At 35.9% G+C, this 18525-nt stretch overlaps 1 protein-coding gene across 1 annotated transcript in view; it reads right to left on the reverse strand.

Annotated features, from left to right (window-relative positions):
- The window catches only part of CCDC146 (coiled-coil domain containing 146), a 64469-nt gene that overhangs the window by 9745 nt on the left and 36199 nt on the right, over nt 1-18525 (reverse strand). Inside the window, exons 4-14 of the mRNA XM_069880175.1 lie at nt 16911-16968; nt 16200-16376; nt 15492-15565; nt 13983-14210; nt 12899-13085; nt 9267-9362; nt 8156-8326; nt 6697-6785; nt 6417-6581; nt 3812-4036; nt 2645-2873 (exon numbers count right to left, since the gene is read on the reverse strand). Of these exons, the coding sequence (XP_069736276.1) occupies nt 2645-2873; nt 3812-4036; nt 6417-6581; nt 6697-6785; nt 8156-8326; nt 9267-9362; nt 12899-13085; nt 13983-14210; nt 15492-15565; nt 16200-16376; nt 16911-16968 (1699 nt within the window). The remainder of the gene's footprint in view (nt 1-2644; nt 2874-3811; nt 4037-6416; nt 6582-6696; nt 6786-8155; nt 8327-9266; nt 9363-12898; nt 13086-13982; nt 14211-15491; nt 15566-16199; nt 16377-16910; nt 16969-18525) is intronic.

Raw genomic sequence — 18525 nt, forward strand, 5'->3', positions numbered from 1 at the left:
GTGGAGTCTTCTTCTCTGGAGATATTCCAAACACACCTGGATGCGATCCTGTGCAACCTGCTGTGGGTGAACCTGCTTTAGCAGGGGAGGTAGACTGGACAATCTCCAGAGGACCCTTCCAACCCATACCATTATGTGGTTCTATGACTTAGATTCAGTCAGCCTCTCTAGAAGAGTCAAAATATCTGTCAAATGCAAACAATAAGTACTGAAATCTTTATTATTTTGTGAGACTGATTCCTGTTTTCCTTTCAGATCTCTCCCTATATATTTGAAATGTTTCCAATTATGTATATCTGCTCTTGGAAAAATCACTCAGTATTCAATACTAGAAAGTTTAATTCAACTGTGAAGTGAGAAAAAGGAAAAAAATCTGGGGTAATGGGGAGACTGGGATATGCAGGAGGGGAGAAAAATAGGACAGATAAGAATAAGATGACAAAGCCTGAAACATACCCAAGACTAAAGGAGACAGGAAGGACAGGAAAGGGGAAGAAGACAATTTAAGCAGTACAGGTAGAGAATTCAGTCTGCCTCATCAAATGTTTGAAGTGTATGTCAGTTGTGTAGCCCTTTTGAAGCATCCTTCTTATATGAATCAAAGTTTCCCATACCATGGGGACATGTAGGTGACTTGTGCTCCTTCAGTAAGGTTATCAGGATCTCTTTCTGGAGGCAAAGATACCCAATTATTTACATTAATAAAGAAACCTTGTTCACTTATCCGCATAAATTTTTCTGTGGGCTCCTAACACAAAGCTAAGGTTAGGCATGCTGGCTCCTAGAAAAGGTCACAACAGAGTGGTCAAATGAAAATGAAGAGAAGAACTCAGAAACTATAGTTACAGTCTGCATTATAGGAGATTTAAGAGCCCTTCAGAGAAACCAGGGTTTCATAGTCCTGTGTGTACCTGTCCGCTCATTGAACATTTATCTAAATTGAAAGATAGATGAATAGTGGTACAAAAGCAGATCCTGTTACCAGCTCTTCAGGTTTCAGCTCGGCTTCAGAGACTGGTTTCACAAACAAAATAAGTGGTTCAGATCTATGTCCACCACATCAAGTCAGTCTTGTGCAAATGATCATTTTCATAAGATCTTTTGCACGTCATAACTGAACAAACACTAAGTTGGATTTCAACATGGGATCAATTCCATAATCATTACAGGAATTAGCAATCTGAATTTGGTAACCAATGCCAGAATTCTGATTTGGACCTATGGCTCTTATTTAATTCATGGAAATAAAGTGAAATGATTTGTCACTAAACTTAAGGGCTGTTGGCAGTAGGAGGAAAAGTATTAATGCACTGGGCATTAAGATATGGCTGGTTAATGGCCTGTTTGAATCTGTAATATTCGCTAACCACAGTATCTAGTTAAATTTAAAAAGCTGGTAACTGGATATTTGCCATGGTTCACTGGAAAATCTCTGACTTGTGAATGTTAATTGACTACTCCAGGTCTAATACCACAATATGCTGCATTTTCCTACTTGTAAGTTTTGTGTTGATATTGTGAAAAGATTTAAATCATCTGTAACAACAGCTTCCCTTTGACCATGAGTTCAGGCTTGACATGAGCCATTACCACGAAGGAGACCGTTTTAGGAATGCAGAACAGTATAATCAAAGTTTCATAACTGACTCAATTAAAAAAATCATCTGCCTTTAGTTACTGCATTTGTCTCACTGTTCTCAGCCTCATCTAAATCTTACCTGAAAACATCTCTCTCTTTTTTTTTTTCTTTAGTTTGTCATCTTTATTTCATGCTGCTTCTGTTCATCATGTGAATCTGTAATGGCACTATAAAGTCCTTCGGGGTATGCTTTGCATAAAGTATTGTACAATGTTTTATTCTTTCAGCAGAGCATACAGTTTCTTGAAAAGACCACAAGTAACAGAAAAATGCAAGTACTATTTAACCGTGAGTCACAGCTCCCATCGATGCAGTTATGAAAGGCGATGGTACACCCTAAGTTACGATTTTATGCAGGCACTAGCAGAATATATATGGAAAGAATTACCATCTGGAGATAAGGTCAAAAGTAAATGAGACATTTCAGAAAGCAAGGAAAGAATGTCCCAAACACTGCAGTTTGTTAGTCGTTTAATGTCATGCTGTAACTAGAACTAAAACTTACGCTGTTTTTGTATAGAAGAAAGTATATGTGGATCATATCATTGTAGGCAGCAGAGTTTGCAGAGGAGGCTCAGGGTCAAGTGTGAATTGAGTTATTATTTCAGAAATTTGAAGAGCTAAGTATATCTCCCACCCCTCCGCCTACCCCCATCAATACAGTTATAACATATTTTATCCATGTGCCCATTTTTTCCCCATGACTCCCATTCTCCAGCTTAGTCACACTGACATTTCAGGCTATGGGGAGGGTCAGCTGAGACTCCGTACCCAGGAAGCATTTGGCATGTCCATGACCCAGTGGATCATCCAGTTACTCATAAGTGTAGAAACTCACATATCTGAAGTTACAGACACACATCTGTTCTTTGCTAGACAGATGCATTAGTGAACTTTCTGTTTTAACAAACCTTGAACATGCAAACATTTTTCTCTATGAAATTACCTGAAGTTTTAAAATACAGACTAGTACGAAGGAAAATAAAGGGTTTTTTTCCCACTAACCTGTATCTGAAGTACCACCAGCTGTGCCTCCAGGGCATTCTTCACTGGGAGTGCTTTGAATGCTAATTTAATCTGTCTCTTTTTCTCAGCTACCTTCAGCTTCAGAAATCTGATCTTTTCATTCATAGCTTCCATCTCAATAGCTCCATTTCTACACAACATCTCTTGCATGTTTACTTTTTTGTATAGAACGCATAATTCTTCTTCTCGATTTCTGAGCATAAGACCGCTGCAATAAGCCCAAGATGAAAAGGTAACATTTTTAAAAAATGATTCATAGTCAGTGTATTCCATTCAAGAACATGAGTGGTGACCTTGAAAGACAGTAATAATTCAGGAAAATGTACAACGATTTCACATATATTATTTTAATTTCATCACAGCATTTTAAATGGGTAACAAAATAGTTACAATGTGAAAATCAGAGAACAAACAATTGCAAAGGTTACTTTAGTCTCTCATATAATTTTTAAAGCTCTTCTGGCCTTCCACAGCACTCATTTAAAAATGGCTTAACTATACCAGGGAGTTTTACATCTTTGCATTTTTATACCTCATCTGTGCAAAAAGCACAAACACAGCCAGAGGCTATGAGTTCTCAAAGCTTTCGGTAGCCAAGCCACCATAGGTTTTCCATAGGATCATTAAAGTTGGAAAAGACCTCTAAGATCATCCAGTTCAACCATCAGCCCAACACCACCGTGCCGACTAAAGCACATCCCAAACTGCCATGTCTACATGTTTTTTGAACATCTCCAGGGACAGTGACTCCACCACTTCCCTGGGCAGCCTGTTCCAATGCTTCATCACTTCTACAGCAAAGAAATTTTCCCTAATATCCAGTCTAAACTTCTCCTGGCACAACTTGAGTCCATTTCCTCTCATCCTATCATTTGTTACTTGGGAGAAGACACCAACGCTCACCTTGCTACAACCTCCTTTTAGTAATAGTTCTGAAGAATGAACATCATTACTAATGGAGAAAAAACACACAATTGTGTAATGCAAAGCAGTGCTGACATTGCGGTGAGGCTAACTGTTTAGCGCAACAGTGTAGTGAGGCAATTTTATACTGTTCCTAACTAGGAGTGCTCATAAGCTGAAAAATACCATCGCTTCATGAATGTCAAAATGAAACACTATATTACATCACATTTACATATATACCTCTCATTTTTTTGCTGAATAACCCCTTCATATTTTTTGCATAGCTGCTCTATTTCCTCTTCAATGCGGGTGACCATATTGGTGAGCCTCTCAAGATCCAGACGCAATTGCTCTTTCCTTGATTTCATCTCATGTATGATTTGTACAATTTTGCAATAATCATTTTTGAGACTGTTTTTAATTACTACATTATTTGTATTCTTCAGATGTTGCTTCTGCAATTTTCTTTAATGTAACAGAAAAGTGGGAAATGTTTTAGTCCTTTCAATTTTAAAGCAATTTTAACAATTAAAAGCACAGCTTAAATTAATTCCTCAAATACACAAAGGATCTTCTATATCACTCTGCTTCACAGAAGCATTATAAGAAGTAGAAAGACCTCTGAGAACAGCCTCTCTCTCTAAGCTCTTTCCAGCTCAAAGAGAACTGGATTTTGGCCCAAGAAAAAAGCTACAAACAGAGCACTGCAGTACAGCAGTAGCTCACGGGACTGTAAGAAATGAAGCTCAAGAGCAGAAGCATAAACTGGTGCATATTCTTAAGGTATAGAAACCCTTCCCTCCTGTTTAAACAGAGATATTTCAATAATTTGATGATTGTGGTTCAAATATCTGCAAGTTTATTGTTTATAAGACAATGTAACACAACACTCATGCAAGGAAGAAAATTATGTTTCCCTGTTTGACAGATGAGAAAAAAAAATCACAATAAAAGGTTAGTGACAAGATCACATTAAATAAAAATGAAGACCAGAACTCATTATTTCCAGCGACCATGCTGGCCGCTAGATGATGGTCCCTCACTTAAAAGACAGATTCTTGTTGCCATGGAGATGATTTTTTGCTCACAACATGGAACTTTGAGTTACTGCATTTGATCTGTGGTAAGTATCACTTCTTGATCAAGTAAGACTACTTTTTCTAAACTGAGGAGATATTCACATCAACATACAAAAGAGGTAGTGAAAGGAGAAGCATAGTCCTCTGATAAATTACAGAACTGCAGATGGAACATTTTGCCTCCCCTTTTGGGCTCGTCTTTCAATTGCTGAATTACTCTACACGGAACAGTTAGGTGCTTTCTGGTTCATTTCCCCTGTGTCTATAACACTCTCTGGTTCCACAGGGTGTTAATGAATTGAATTAAACCTTAGCAAAGCAAGTTTCAGACTGAAAGCATGACAGTATTGCAGAAATGCAATGTATTATTAAATATTTTCTGAAAAAACTTTATCTTGGTTGGACTGATACTCTGTCTGTCCTCCAGATTGCGTAGGTTGCAGTTAAATCAGAGATACTACAATACTAACGTCTGTTACTGGGATAAAAAATTTTTTCCATAGGCAAGAGAACTACCGATAATTCAGTAACTCTTGATAGTTTTAAAACTAGGTTTGCAGAGATCAAAATGTCTGTTGGATCTGTACTGGAGTAGGGTCATCCATAATAATCATATATTTCTGAGATCTAGAGAATACATATCTGCCTTTTTAGGCCCTTCTCTCACATCCTTTCACGAGTTATTGACTAGGAAGGCCCCAAAAATTTTAGCACAAAATGTCGGCTTTGGCATCTTGACAAACACCACTTAAGTCACTGAGTTCCACTTCTTTTCTAGCTACCTCCAGCATGACTGAAATCAAGCTACGCAGAGATTCACAACGTAATTTGAGTGAATGTACCCTGAATGCATTCTTTGGTCTGGTTGAGCAATTTTTTGGAATAAAACTCCCAAAGGTTTGGGAAAATCCATTTTTTTTAAAATTACTCACTTTAGGCTGTACTGTTTTATGTTCACAGTTAGCCATTTGCTAGCTTCCTGCTTTCCCAGTCTATATTGCACTAAGGTTAATATCATCACTATAATGACAAATGGATGTCAAAAGGACATCTTCACTAAATAATGACCTAGGAAAAAATAGTCACATGCACCCCCTGTTTCACCTCATCCTCTTTGTTGTGAATTTAACCCTTCACTTAGACTGGGATTGCCTGGAAATGGAAACCATGTTTTGTTTGATCCGAAATAAATGTTATTGAATATACTGTTTGATCTGAAATAAATATCATTGAACATACTCCACTTTGAGTTTCCACCAAGAAACCCATTTTGTTCTAATTTAATAATTAGACAGCTGCATTACTGCCTAGTGCCTCACTTAATAGTGCCACACACCGGTCTATTGTGGAATCACATATGCATTGGACCTCTTTTTTTCCAAGGATATAGAAGTATGAGCACAACAGTGTTGTGCATATTGAATGAAACAGTATGATAATTCAGAGGCCAAAGGCTCGAGAAATTTGATAAGAAGTGCTCTGACAGTTTCTCCCTTCAAAGGATGGGAAGGTGAGGGAGTAGCCCAACCACGTTCAAAAATGGTTCGCACCATGCAGTGATGTTCAAGCTAATTGTAGAGTGTTACAGTGATAGGAAATTATGTAAGGGTGTTGCTAAGTGTCTCTGTTTAATTAGGTTTAAAAAACCAGGATAATAAGTATGAAGGATGATATAGGCATAGTTGAAGTCTGACTAGTTTCTCACTTAAGTTTCTTTCTAATCTTACATTTCTATAATTCTCATCTACAGCTTACTTAAAACTCACCTTTCCTTGGTCAAAACGGTATTCCTTAAACTTTTTATTTGATTTTCTATGGATTTTACCCTATTTTTAATCTCACTTGCTTTCTGCTGAGCAGCACGCACCAAGTTTACACATTTATTCCTTTCATTTTGGATAACTTCATACATTTTAGCAAATATTTGGATTCTGAAAAAATGACAAATACAAAAGAAATCATTATTAATTTTACAGATACGTTACTTGGATAAAAATTGTTTTAAAAGACATTTTTTTAGCTAATGTACTGTTATTATTTTCTTACTCTTTTTGGATTTCTTTTGTCCTCCTTTTATACTCTCTTATTTCAAGATCCTTTCTTTTTATTTTTTTAATAATATTTTGGAGTTGTATCTGAAATTTAAATAGCATTCAGTAAGCACTTTAGATATATCAAAGATATGTCTTCAAAGAAATTATTCGGAACAACTATTCCTCTTAGACAAGGAAAAGACAGCAAAGCAACATTATTCTAAGAACTTATTCTAATTTTAATTAAATGCTCTTAATATTACAATATTAAAAATACAATTTTCTATGTATATTAAACTTACAAGAACTGTTACTAATGTAATGTAGATAATTTCAAGCTGTATCTCAATATGCTTGATCCTTTGTCTCTGGAGTTCCATTGTTTCTATTGATCAGCCTCTTGGTTCCATCACTATATAATTACTTGGCATATGCACCACTAATATTGTACCTTTTCAAATAAAAATTATTTTTCACTCTTTCCTGGCTTTTAAGAAATCGCTGATGATTGAGCAGAACAATACATTTACATTTTGTTATGGCTTTGGACCGTTTCATTTCAGTTATGCTCAGTCTTAATAGCTGGTGTCATTAACCTTCAATGGACGGGCCTTTTCTCATCTCCCACTGGTATCAGGATGAAGAAAATGGTATTAAAAAATCTGGTTGACGTTAGGTTGCAGCTCTGGGTGTGTATGTGTATACATTACTTTGTATTGTTTGTTTTTATGATCTGCTCATGGCCTGATTTTTATTGAAGATGCAAAGCCTGACATGTTTGTTCACTCTATATTTATTGGGAATCAAAGATTTCCAAGTGCTGGAAGGGAACCATATCTGATTTATTTGAATAAGACTACATTGTGGAAGCATAAGTTGTTCATTCCTGTGTCCAAACCTGGTAGTTTGTATAAGCAGAGCAACATCACAGCACATATATACTATAAAGCCAGCAAACTGCAGGCAGTAAACCCAATGACTACTCCTAGTTTCTGTGAAAACAGTTTCTTTTCACAGGAAAAGTATTCCTTCCATCTGTCTTCACATTTATAACAATTTACACTGGGAAATGTGTCAGGAAAAGACAATTTGCTGCTTCTCCTTGAATGAGTAGCAGGTCTGTTTATCTTTTAATGTCCATATGTTTGTAAAATATAACACATAGTAATACTTCCAAGAACCTCCATTGAGTCTATCTGCTTCTCTGCCTCTTTATTCCATAGGTTTGAAAGAAAAATATCCTTTCAAATACCTTGTTTCAATTACAGCATGATATTTTAATATCCTATTGCGCTGCACCATAAATTGACAATAGAACGACGCAGTATTGTGAGCTTCCTGCATTGTGCAGCAACTTCAAAGAACAGTGGGCAATGAGAATCCATAAGGCTCTCCTCATTAGTAATTTATTTTCTCCATTTACTTGCTTTTACTTTAGAAGGGTCTTCCAATTATAAGAGATAATTTTTTACCTGGGTTTTCAGAACATCCCTGCATTTCTGTTCCTTCTCTTCAACTTTGCAAGAAGTCAGATGTGCTAGCCTGGATAACTCATTTCTGCATTTCTCCTGCTCTTTGAAAAGCCGACCTTCTTCAGCAATACATTCTTCTATCATGCGAGCATCCATATCTGATAACATTTCCTAAAGAAAATTAAATTCAGTTACGTATGCATCAAGGCACCTGTGTTGGCAAACCCACTTGATATGTCCATTCCACACAATGGAATACTTCGTGCTTTCACATTAAGAGACCAGATTTGGATATTTAAACCAGAGCAAAGTATCAAGATGCCTAGGGTTGCTGGAAATTCAGTCAATACAAATAAAGAGCTATTTGCTCTGCCCAGCGTAGGCTAACCTCTTTAGGAAGAGATGAACAGATGACTTCCTAGGCTCCTCCGTCTACGTGGTCAGATTGTTATGACTATCATGGCACACTAGATATGTATCCCATACACAAACACTGACATGTGGATCTTGAACACATAGGTGTTCAAACACAAGGTGAATTTCATCTGATAATGCTAAGAAATTCAAAAACAGAACAAGAAGAAATGATCTCGAAAAGAAGGTATGTCTGAAATATATTGCTTCTTATAAAGCCATTTATATAGTGGCAAGTCCTAATACTCTCATGATTGAGACACCTGCATTTTCACATCATATATGGCTGCACTGATTATAGACAAACATCCGCAAATGACAAAACCATGAAGATGGAAAATTATGATGTACAAATACTGAATTGTCCTTGTTTCAACAAGACACTGTGCCATATCCAAAGGAAATTTATACCCATCACATTTCTATCTGTAATGTAGTTAACGATATTCAGAAAGATGTAACCTAGAAAGCAGAATTGCTTTCTGCCTTCCAGTATATGACCAGTAACATCAAAAAATGTTTTTTTAAATATGTCACGTGAGTGAGCTTTAAAATTAAAGAAATATAGTTTCATGCTTTCTCCTCAGAAAGCTGCAACTAGAAACTCCCATAATTTTTCCTTCAAACACTGCCTTTATTCTCATGGTTGAAAACCAACTGTTATAGTGAAAAAGAATGAGAAAACAGAACTTGGCACCTGCTCAGCTAAACTTCTCTTGGCCATTTCAACTTCCCTCTGCAGTCCTTGTCGTCTTTCTAATAATACTCCATTACTTTTAAGGATGGCTTCTACCTACAAAAATAAACCAAGCACACTGAGTGATGCAAACTAAAGATTTTAAAAATGTAAACTGCAGATGATCTATTTGAAGTAGTGACACATGTTAAGAAATTAATTTTCTGTCTTGTTAAAATAGCTAGTCCAAGAGTGTGTTGTTGAACAGAATTCCTCAGCAACACATCCAAATTTCTCAATCTTCTTTATCAACTCTTCTAAGAATTTAACTGTAAAACTAAACTTCAGAAAGCCCAATGTAAGTACGGAATTTTTAAAAGTTAAGATTTTCAGCAACTCAACCATCATTTAAAACATAAACACAAATAATGACTGTGCAAAGATTTTACCTTTCAAATCCACAGAAGGTTTCCTGAGTGAAATTTTGACCTTACTGAGAGAAAAAATTGATTTACCACTGATTTTAATAGGATCAGTATTTCACATCCGTGTAGATTTCATCGCATCTAAGATTCATAGGTTTGGATTGGAAGGGATCTTAAAGATCATCCAGGTCCAATCCTCTATGCCACGGGCAGGGAGAGGTTCCACTGGATCAGGTTGTTCAAAGCCCTGTCCAACTTGATATCACAGTTTTTGCTTTAAGTTATTAAAATAAGATTTTTTCCTCTTTGGCTCTAGAAAGTCAAAACTAACAACACAAACAGTTCTGTGTTGGTTTTTCTTGTACACTAAGGGAAATTTTTTTTATTCAGTCAGATTTAAAAAGTAAATGTGTGAAGGAAGACACAGTAGACACTGCTTTCTGATACAATATATCTGGACAATCTCACTACAAGTACTTGTGTGATATAACTCATAACTGAATTGGCCTCGTAGTTACTAACTTCACTCAAAAATTCTTCACGATTATAAACAAATACAGCATGCATAGACAGGCATAAGTTGCCTGTCGGTGATTGCAGATCTGTACTTCATGCAGGCAGGAAAAAAAATGACATTGAAGGACACATCTGGATGCCGTTCAAAGATTATACACACAACCCCATGGTGTCTTTCTCAGATCTCAACCACATGTTAGAGTTCAAAACACTACCTTAATATAGATAATGAGAAGGTTTGCACTTACAGTTTTCACTTTTGTGATAACATTATAAAAATAGGTGTCGTTTACTTGCACTAAGGGAAAAGGTAACAAAAGGCACAGTAAAGGTCAACCTTTAGAGTTACTTGGGTTTCAGCTGCCAACTCTGAGACGGATTTCATTTGACTTAGGTTTGCTAAAAGGTCAATAAAACCTATTCTAAGCAATTTGCTTTCGCTCTTGTGGAAGAAGCAAACACAGCCTTTCTGTGGAGCGTATATTAGTTACCGCTTCTGCTGTGTAAAGGCTGTAGCAGCTGTAAGTAGGCATTTTCACATTTACAAGGTGGGATTCTAAAGATGCCATGAAGTTCTTGAGTCTAAAAGTAGAAAGCTCATATAAACATCTTTAATCCATTAAGGACTTCTGTTCACATAGGGCATGACTAAGCTTAGGCACTTTAAGCTGCCTCTGCGTTGGCCTGGCCGAAGAGAAAGTATGCATGGAGAGGAACAGGGGTTCTGCCCCGAGCTAGCAAGAGCTGCAGTGGCCAGTTCTCTTTCACACAGAATGTCAGTGTTTAGCAATAACTGACCTTTCACAACTTACTAAGAAGAAAAACACTTTTGAAGGAAGTGTTCCTGTAATTTCCTTATTCTACAAACCAGTTATTCTGCCCTTAGCATGTGTTTTAAAGTAACAGAAATTCAGGGAAGCACACATGTACTGCTGCTTCTGCAATCACATTTTTATACTAGCAATTAACTCTTGCGAATTTTTTTTTTCACTTGGAATTACAATGAATAAATATAAATTTGTCTTTTAAAGTAGTTTAAAAAACTTTAATTACTTAAAATAGATTTACATTTGATAGATGTGATCCTAAATCTTCCAAATTCAAATAGTCTTCAGAGAAGAAAAGCCAATCAGATTCGTGCTTGTCACTCTAGCCTTTTGTACTCCAGTACTGCATTTGAACTGGACGTGCTGCAGAGAAGTGGTTTCTGCATTTGGTCTTCTAAAAGACCCAAGAAAGGAATCAGAGGAAACACATAGCATAGAGAAGATGAGTTAAGACCAGCTACATTGCCATGGCCTGTTTGCCTAAGGGTAGAATCCTGAAACATCTGGAGTGAAATATTGCAGAGAATTCCACTTATAGCTCTGCTGGCATTCCCTTCCCTCCCCCCGAGTCCTCATGATACTGCTGATTTGAAGACACATACAACCCTACAATATAACCTAGCATTAGTTCTGAAGGACTCCTCTGCAATGCAGGTTAACATTTAATGGTCTCATTATAGATCTCCTGCCCTTTCACACACTGTAAAGAGGTTTGCTTAGGCTAGATTTGGATTTCACCCAGGACAGTGAACTCTAACCACAGCTGTTCATGAGTTGTGGTATTTGATTTTAGCACTAATGTTTTTGAACAATTGTGATTCTCCCTCCAGGAATATGTCTTCAATAAGCACAAAGGAAAAAAAAATCATTTCCCAAATTCTTTTAGCTCATACTGAACAGAAATTCAGTGTGAGCTTTCAGATCAAAGTCTGGAATGAGTCAGCCCTTTAATCAAAATTTCAATTTTTTTTTTTGTGTAGTTACGGAGTTTTTCTCTGTTCTCTCAAGTGGTCTTATATTACTACATAATATTACTTGCATGAATTTAGGAAGAATTTGAGGGAAGATAGAAAACCACTTGTATTATTTAATAATATTAAACATTCTTGAGTAGTGTTTAGAGTTGTTCAAATAGCAAAGCCAAATGTGTGTGCGTTTTGATGTCATATAGTCATTTCAAAAAACCTTACAGTGATGTAAATAGGATTTTTTCTGTCCTTAACTGCTTAAAAGGACCAAGGAAAATTTTGAGATGTTGTGTCAAGTAGGAAATATCAAGTCCTGTGAAAAAATTTTCACCTGACTAGGCAAGACTACTAGAGGGAGGAAGAGAGGACGGTTAAATCTGAGCGGAAACAAAGAACATAGGGAATTATTTGCTATTATTTAATACCAGACTTTATAGTGCTAGTTTCTTGTCCTCTGGAATAATGTTAAATACATAACAAATAATTTACAGTAACATACAAGTAACCTTCAGTTTCAAAAACTATGTATCTTATCTTCATCTGGGAGCCAGAGAGTACTTGCTATCATTTTTCTGATACAAATCAAATCAAATACTATATCACTGATAAATTTTACGGTGCTTTGAAGGAAGGCATGACACCACATTGCCAATATGATCTCTCAGTTCTCCTTGATGGGATGCTCCCACCTACAAGCCATTTCTTAAGAATAGTCCAAATATATCTTGATGCAGAGATTTTATCACAGCCATAGCACCTTTCTTTGTTAGTTGTGGCAACACATTCGACACTGCTATACGCATAAGCCTTAAAACAGTCTTCTCCTCTTCCCTCTTTTAGGATCAGTCACAAGATTTCTTAGACAGGTTTTTCACAAGAAAATTTAGAATCTTTATCATCAATGCATTCATACAGACCTCTAATATGAGTTTTTTATACTGTGACTTATCTTGTTCCAAGGAATCACTAATCACATTCAGTTGTAACTCCATCTTTTTCAATTCTTTCAGTTCTCTAGCTTTCTCTGCTTGCTGGTAGGTGAGAATATAATATTGCTTTTTTTTCTCCAAGGCACATTTATTTAAATTCTCTTGCAGAACTTCTCTGTATAGATAAACACAGAATTTTAGAAACTAGTACCTTGACCAAGACATGTATGCAAACAGGCACAATCATTTAAATGGGTTTTGAGTACTGCATCATTATGGTTGAACAGCAGGATAAACTCATAAACTACTGATACAAATTGCCTAAAAAGTTGGCATTTTATAACTCTAATCAATTAGAACACTATAATGTCAACAATGTCTCTCACTCTGTTCTAAACATTCTAAAATTTCCAGAGAAGTTATTGCTTATAATAAAAACAAAACACATTTTTTGTATAATTGAAAATTTATAAGTTCATGTCACTCAAAACATTTCAGTTTAAAGTGCTACAATACTTTAATACAAAACTTGAAAGGCAAAAACATTGTTCCTGAGCAAAAGGCCTTGATTACAACTATCCATCTTCTTCTGCAAAGAAGGAATCATTTGAAGCTTGCAATCAACCTAACGTTTTATTTTACTTTACCATGTATAAGCTCGTAATTCAAAGGAACATTAAAGAGATGAGTAACCAGTTCCCACTGAAATGCTGGAGTACTTGGGTGCAGAAATCCATTATCTTCATTTGAAAATGAAAATATTGCCATTTTTTTTCTTGCTTAGTTTATGTTCTGTGGTTTACATGGGAAAAAAAAATCACTTGAGAGAGAAGCCCTCTAAAAGATATCCCTTTTAGAGCAAATCCAGTTTCACTCTCCCAGGAGAGTATTCTTCAAGTGACATCCTAGATTCTAGCAGTTTAGATAAACATTTCTGAAGTGAAAAACAAACCTGCCTTGGTTGCAGCATAAAACTTGAAAACATAAGTAATACATCAGAAAAAAATAAACAGAATTTTGAGAACAGAGAACTTTTCACTCATACTGCTCGGCTTACGTCGACTACTCTAACCTGTCTAGTAGGATCGCCGATTCCTTGTCTCTGATGATTTCTAGTGACTTTGTCAAAGTATTATTTTCTCGTTCTTTGCTTTCCAGCAAAATTTGTTTCCCATTCAATTCCTCCATTACATTTTGTCTTTCCTGCAAAATCTCTTCAGTTCTTTTCTCAATAGCTTTCAGGGTATCATTCAACTCCTCTATTTGGTCACTAAGGGCTTCTTTCTTCTTCTCTTCATCACTGTGGATATATTTTAACAAAATAGTACAGGTTAATATTTCCACATGCATATTTAAATGGAAAAATGTAACTTTCCAGTTTTCATCACGAAATCATTTAAACACCACAACTACCTACATTACATTTTTGAAAGTGGACTACGTATAGTGAAAATCTTCAAACACCAGTGCTGCTCAACGATAACATTGAAGATAACAATGCAGCCATCTAACAGGTGCATCATGACAGTATTAAAAAGACTTCTAGTACACTGATTTCTGTCAAAATTACTAAGTACATGGGTGTGACGCTTCAAAATATTATTTCCAAGTCTAGAAACTCCAGTTAGTTCATTTTGTGATGCAACACAACTAGAAAGACTCATTTAGATGCTTCATTAATAACAATCTACACAATGTACTAGGTTTTAAAAATTTTTCTCTGTAACACTATAAGAAAAACTTCTTATATCTCCAATAGCAGAGTTGCATTAAGAAGAATAGTGAGGAAAATATAGAAGAAAACAATAATACAAGTTTTAAAACTAAGAAATTTAATGTGGCCAAACAATTTCTATATTACAAATAAGGATTTCAAGCAGGAGACATAAAAACTTCAGTGTTACTCTCTGCCTGAGCAGGGTATAAAAGCACATCAAGTTAGCACAGTGCTAATTAGATTTTACACATACAGAAAGCAGCACATGTAATGCTTCAGGGGAGAAAAAACCCAACTACATAAAAAGCAAGGCTGGCTACTGGCTTGCATTTTCCATGCTGAAATACCAGCAACCAGAATTCACATCAGGAGCTTACAGGAGCTCTGACTGAAAAAATGGTACAGAAGCGTTGAGGAAAAATGGTGATTTAGCTCAGGCCAGACTGTTAGCTGTGAAAGCTGCTAATTTCACTGAGGACAAAAGAGCTAAACTAATATATAGTCACTGAGGACTAGAAGTTGTAAAAAAAGCCTAATTGCTAGACTACACGGTAACATTATTTTCCACTGAAAGTCTACTAAGTAGATATGCTCTGTAGGAACACAGCACAGTAAAATGGTTCAGCAATTTTTCATTAAGCTTTGTTCTGAATTTTTCTTTGTTATACTTAAATTTAAAATGTTTCACTGCACTTACTATACTTTTCAGTATAGTGTATGGATCTTAAGTGGATTATAGATGCTTTTTAAAATGTCAGTACTAATTTTAATTTAACAACTATACTCAACTGTTTATGTAACAAATGGATGTAAAGAAGTCATGCATACATGTTTAGGTATACGTAGTTATTTATTAAAACATACATTTTTTCCTGATTAATCTTCTCAGTTTCTTTTCGATGATGTGCTGTAACAGCAAGGATCCTAACTAGCTCACCCTAGTGACAAAACAGAAAGATTAGATTGATGGCATCAAAACCTGGTGAGAGTTCATAGAAGAAATATTCACCTAGAACTGCTGTGAAAATTGGCAAGAAATGTATTTTCAAATTACTCGAGCTTGTCACAGGAAACTGTAGCTGCTAGTTTTGAAATTAAACGTTATGATAGTTACCATTTCATTATTTCTGCAAGATAAAAATTATGCCTGAATATTATTAGTACATCTGATTACGTTCTCCATGCCATGGAAAGGAAAGTGGCAAAGACCTGGGTACGTATTTTAATTCTCAGCATAAAACTCCTCTAACTTGGATCTGTGAGAGCAGCCCACAATAAGACAACATAGCAACATTTCATTATAGAAACCACTTATTTAATCAAATCCATGACTATTATTATTTCCTAAAGGAGCAATAATGGATTTGGCACAGCAGCATGTTTCACGCTTATTGAAAAATGAAGTAATATATAATGTAATGCCATCTCATGAATTTGGAATGACAAACAACATCCAGAAGATTCACTGTTTCCTTGGACAAATGCATGTACCCATTTACACATGCATGCGCGTGTGCACACACACAGACACACACACAGAGATATCCATACACTCAATTAATTTTCTGTTACTTTTAAATTCGCCTGCTTCTCTAGGAGCTCTTCCACTTCTTCCTTGCCTATTAACAGCCGGTTTTGCTGGAACAAAACGTCTTCCTTTAATGCATTAATTTCTGCTTTCCTTTGGATTACTTCTTTGCAGAGCTCATCATAATTTTCTTTCAACTGTTTAATTTTCTTATCTGCTTCCTTAAAAAAGTGAAGCAAAAGATCAGATAATTTTTATTTTCCTTTTACATTTTGTGAAATTGTGATATTACAGAATCATTAAGACTGAAAGATGATAACGTTTTTTACGACAGGTATGAAACACAAATTTTAACAGACGTATTTCTTCTATCAACAACCAGCAGTTCCAACAGAACTAGTCATATCCACCAGGATTTATGACTGTAAATGTATTTTCTGTACTCACATCCTATAACCCAAAACCTTCAGATATTTTTACATGCAGTACCCATTTGCTGAATACAGTAAAAATTTTCTTTAGGAAATCTAAAAAAATCCATATCTTTTCCGAATCAGTTTTTCACCACTTGCCCTATAGTTATCAAACAAGAATGGCATATTATAGCCTGCCCTATAAAAACTACCTCTTGATTTTTATATGTATTTTAGATTTTGAAAAATTCTAGACGTACACAATATGAAAACATTTTCATTGATGATTTTATGTTAGGTCACAGAACATAAACCATTGCTTTTCTCATGTTTCATACTTACCTTTTGTTTTGGAATTCTTTCACATTCATTCTCCAGAAACTTTTTTTCTTCTTGCAAACTGCAGAAAAAGAAAAACAGGGCTAAATGTATTAGCAATATGCACAACAATAAAAGTATGGAAGATGATCTTGTGCTAGACTAAAATATACAGCGAATTATTATCAGGGACAACAGAAAAGTACCCAGATTTATAGGAAGGTTGCTGATGTGTGACTGGAAGTCCTTAAAGACATATGCAGGTTTTTTCTACAGTGCACATCTAAACTTTTGAACCTGATTTTTCTTAGTCTTACCATCTCCTGCAGGGCTGTATGTATGCTGCATTCACACTTGTTTTTATACTAGCAAAGTATAATGGGTCAGAAGGCACCCACAGTTCCTTCCAACCTCAGAAAACAACGTTTTAATATGGGACTGAGGCAAAATGAAAGAGTAGCTGGGTTATAAACACTCACAAAGACATCACACATCAAAGAAAGTGCAGTTCCTAGTGAGAAAATTTCTTCTTCCTTTGAGAGATTGCTTTCATACACATTCACACTGTAAACAACTGTAAGTGAAGCTCCCCAAGTCTGAACAGGCTCTTGTGAAAAATACATCCTGAAAAGTAACAGGTAATGTAAACTAAGTTGATGCGGTGGTAGAAAACCAAATTGAAAGCCATGGTGATCATAACCTATATGCAAAACTACATTGCAAATTCATTTCAGACAACAATAGAGACAGATGTCGAGGAAAGGAAAAATTAGGAAAGCTTTTAGATCTTCTGAGTGTATTTTTAGTAATGTTGCACTGAGAAAGATGAAGGAGTGACTACAACAGAGAGGCTGAACCAGCTGAACTATAAAATATGACATGAGCATCCTGGGGCAGCCTCACCTAACCAAAGCAGCTACTACAGTTGCTTCTAAATGTTGCTTCTTAGGCAGCTCATTTGTATTTGTTTTTTCTCTAAAATATTTCAGCAGCAGCCAAAGACTTTGCATGATGGTGGTGGTTCATTTTGCAGAAGGTGGTGGTCATCACGGGGAGAGAGATCAGTCTCCCAGCAACCAGCCTCATGGAGGATTGTGGTGGGTTGGTCATGTCTGGATGTCAGGTGTCCACTGAAGTAGCTCTACAGCTCCCCTTCTCAGCTGGAGAGAGGAGAGAAAATATAATGCAGGGCTTGTGGGGTCAACATAAGAACAGGGAGAGATCACTTACCAATTACTGTCATGGGCAAAACAGACTTGATTTGAGGAAATTAATTTATTGCCTATAAAATCAGAGAAAATTTGAATGCCAGAAGTGAATAATTGTAAAAAAAAATATTTCTAAGAAAAAACGCTGAAGTTAGATGACTCTTCCTCCAAAATTCATAACATGAATTATAAAAGAAAATTCTATTTCAAAATATATTATAACTAGAGAAATAGCACAGAACAAGAATGAAAACAGATACAGGAGTATTTTGCAGACGTACAATGCATGCGAATAGAAAGAAACACCATAAGATGATTTCTTCTTCACTCCAATGAGGCTCAGGAACTACTCCTTTTATGTGAAACTGTCTAAAGTCAGTGGGGGAGAGCACAGGGATCAAACTGCATTGAAAATGAGCTACTTTGAATCT

Source organism: Phaenicophaeus curvirostris, chromosome 1, assembly GCF_032191515.1.
Source record: "Phaenicophaeus curvirostris isolate KB17595 chromosome 1, BPBGC_Pcur_1.0, whole genome shotgun sequence".
Taxonomy (NCBI): domain Eukaryota; kingdom Metazoa; phylum Chordata; class Aves; order Cuculiformes; family Cuculidae; genus Phaenicophaeus; species Phaenicophaeus curvirostris.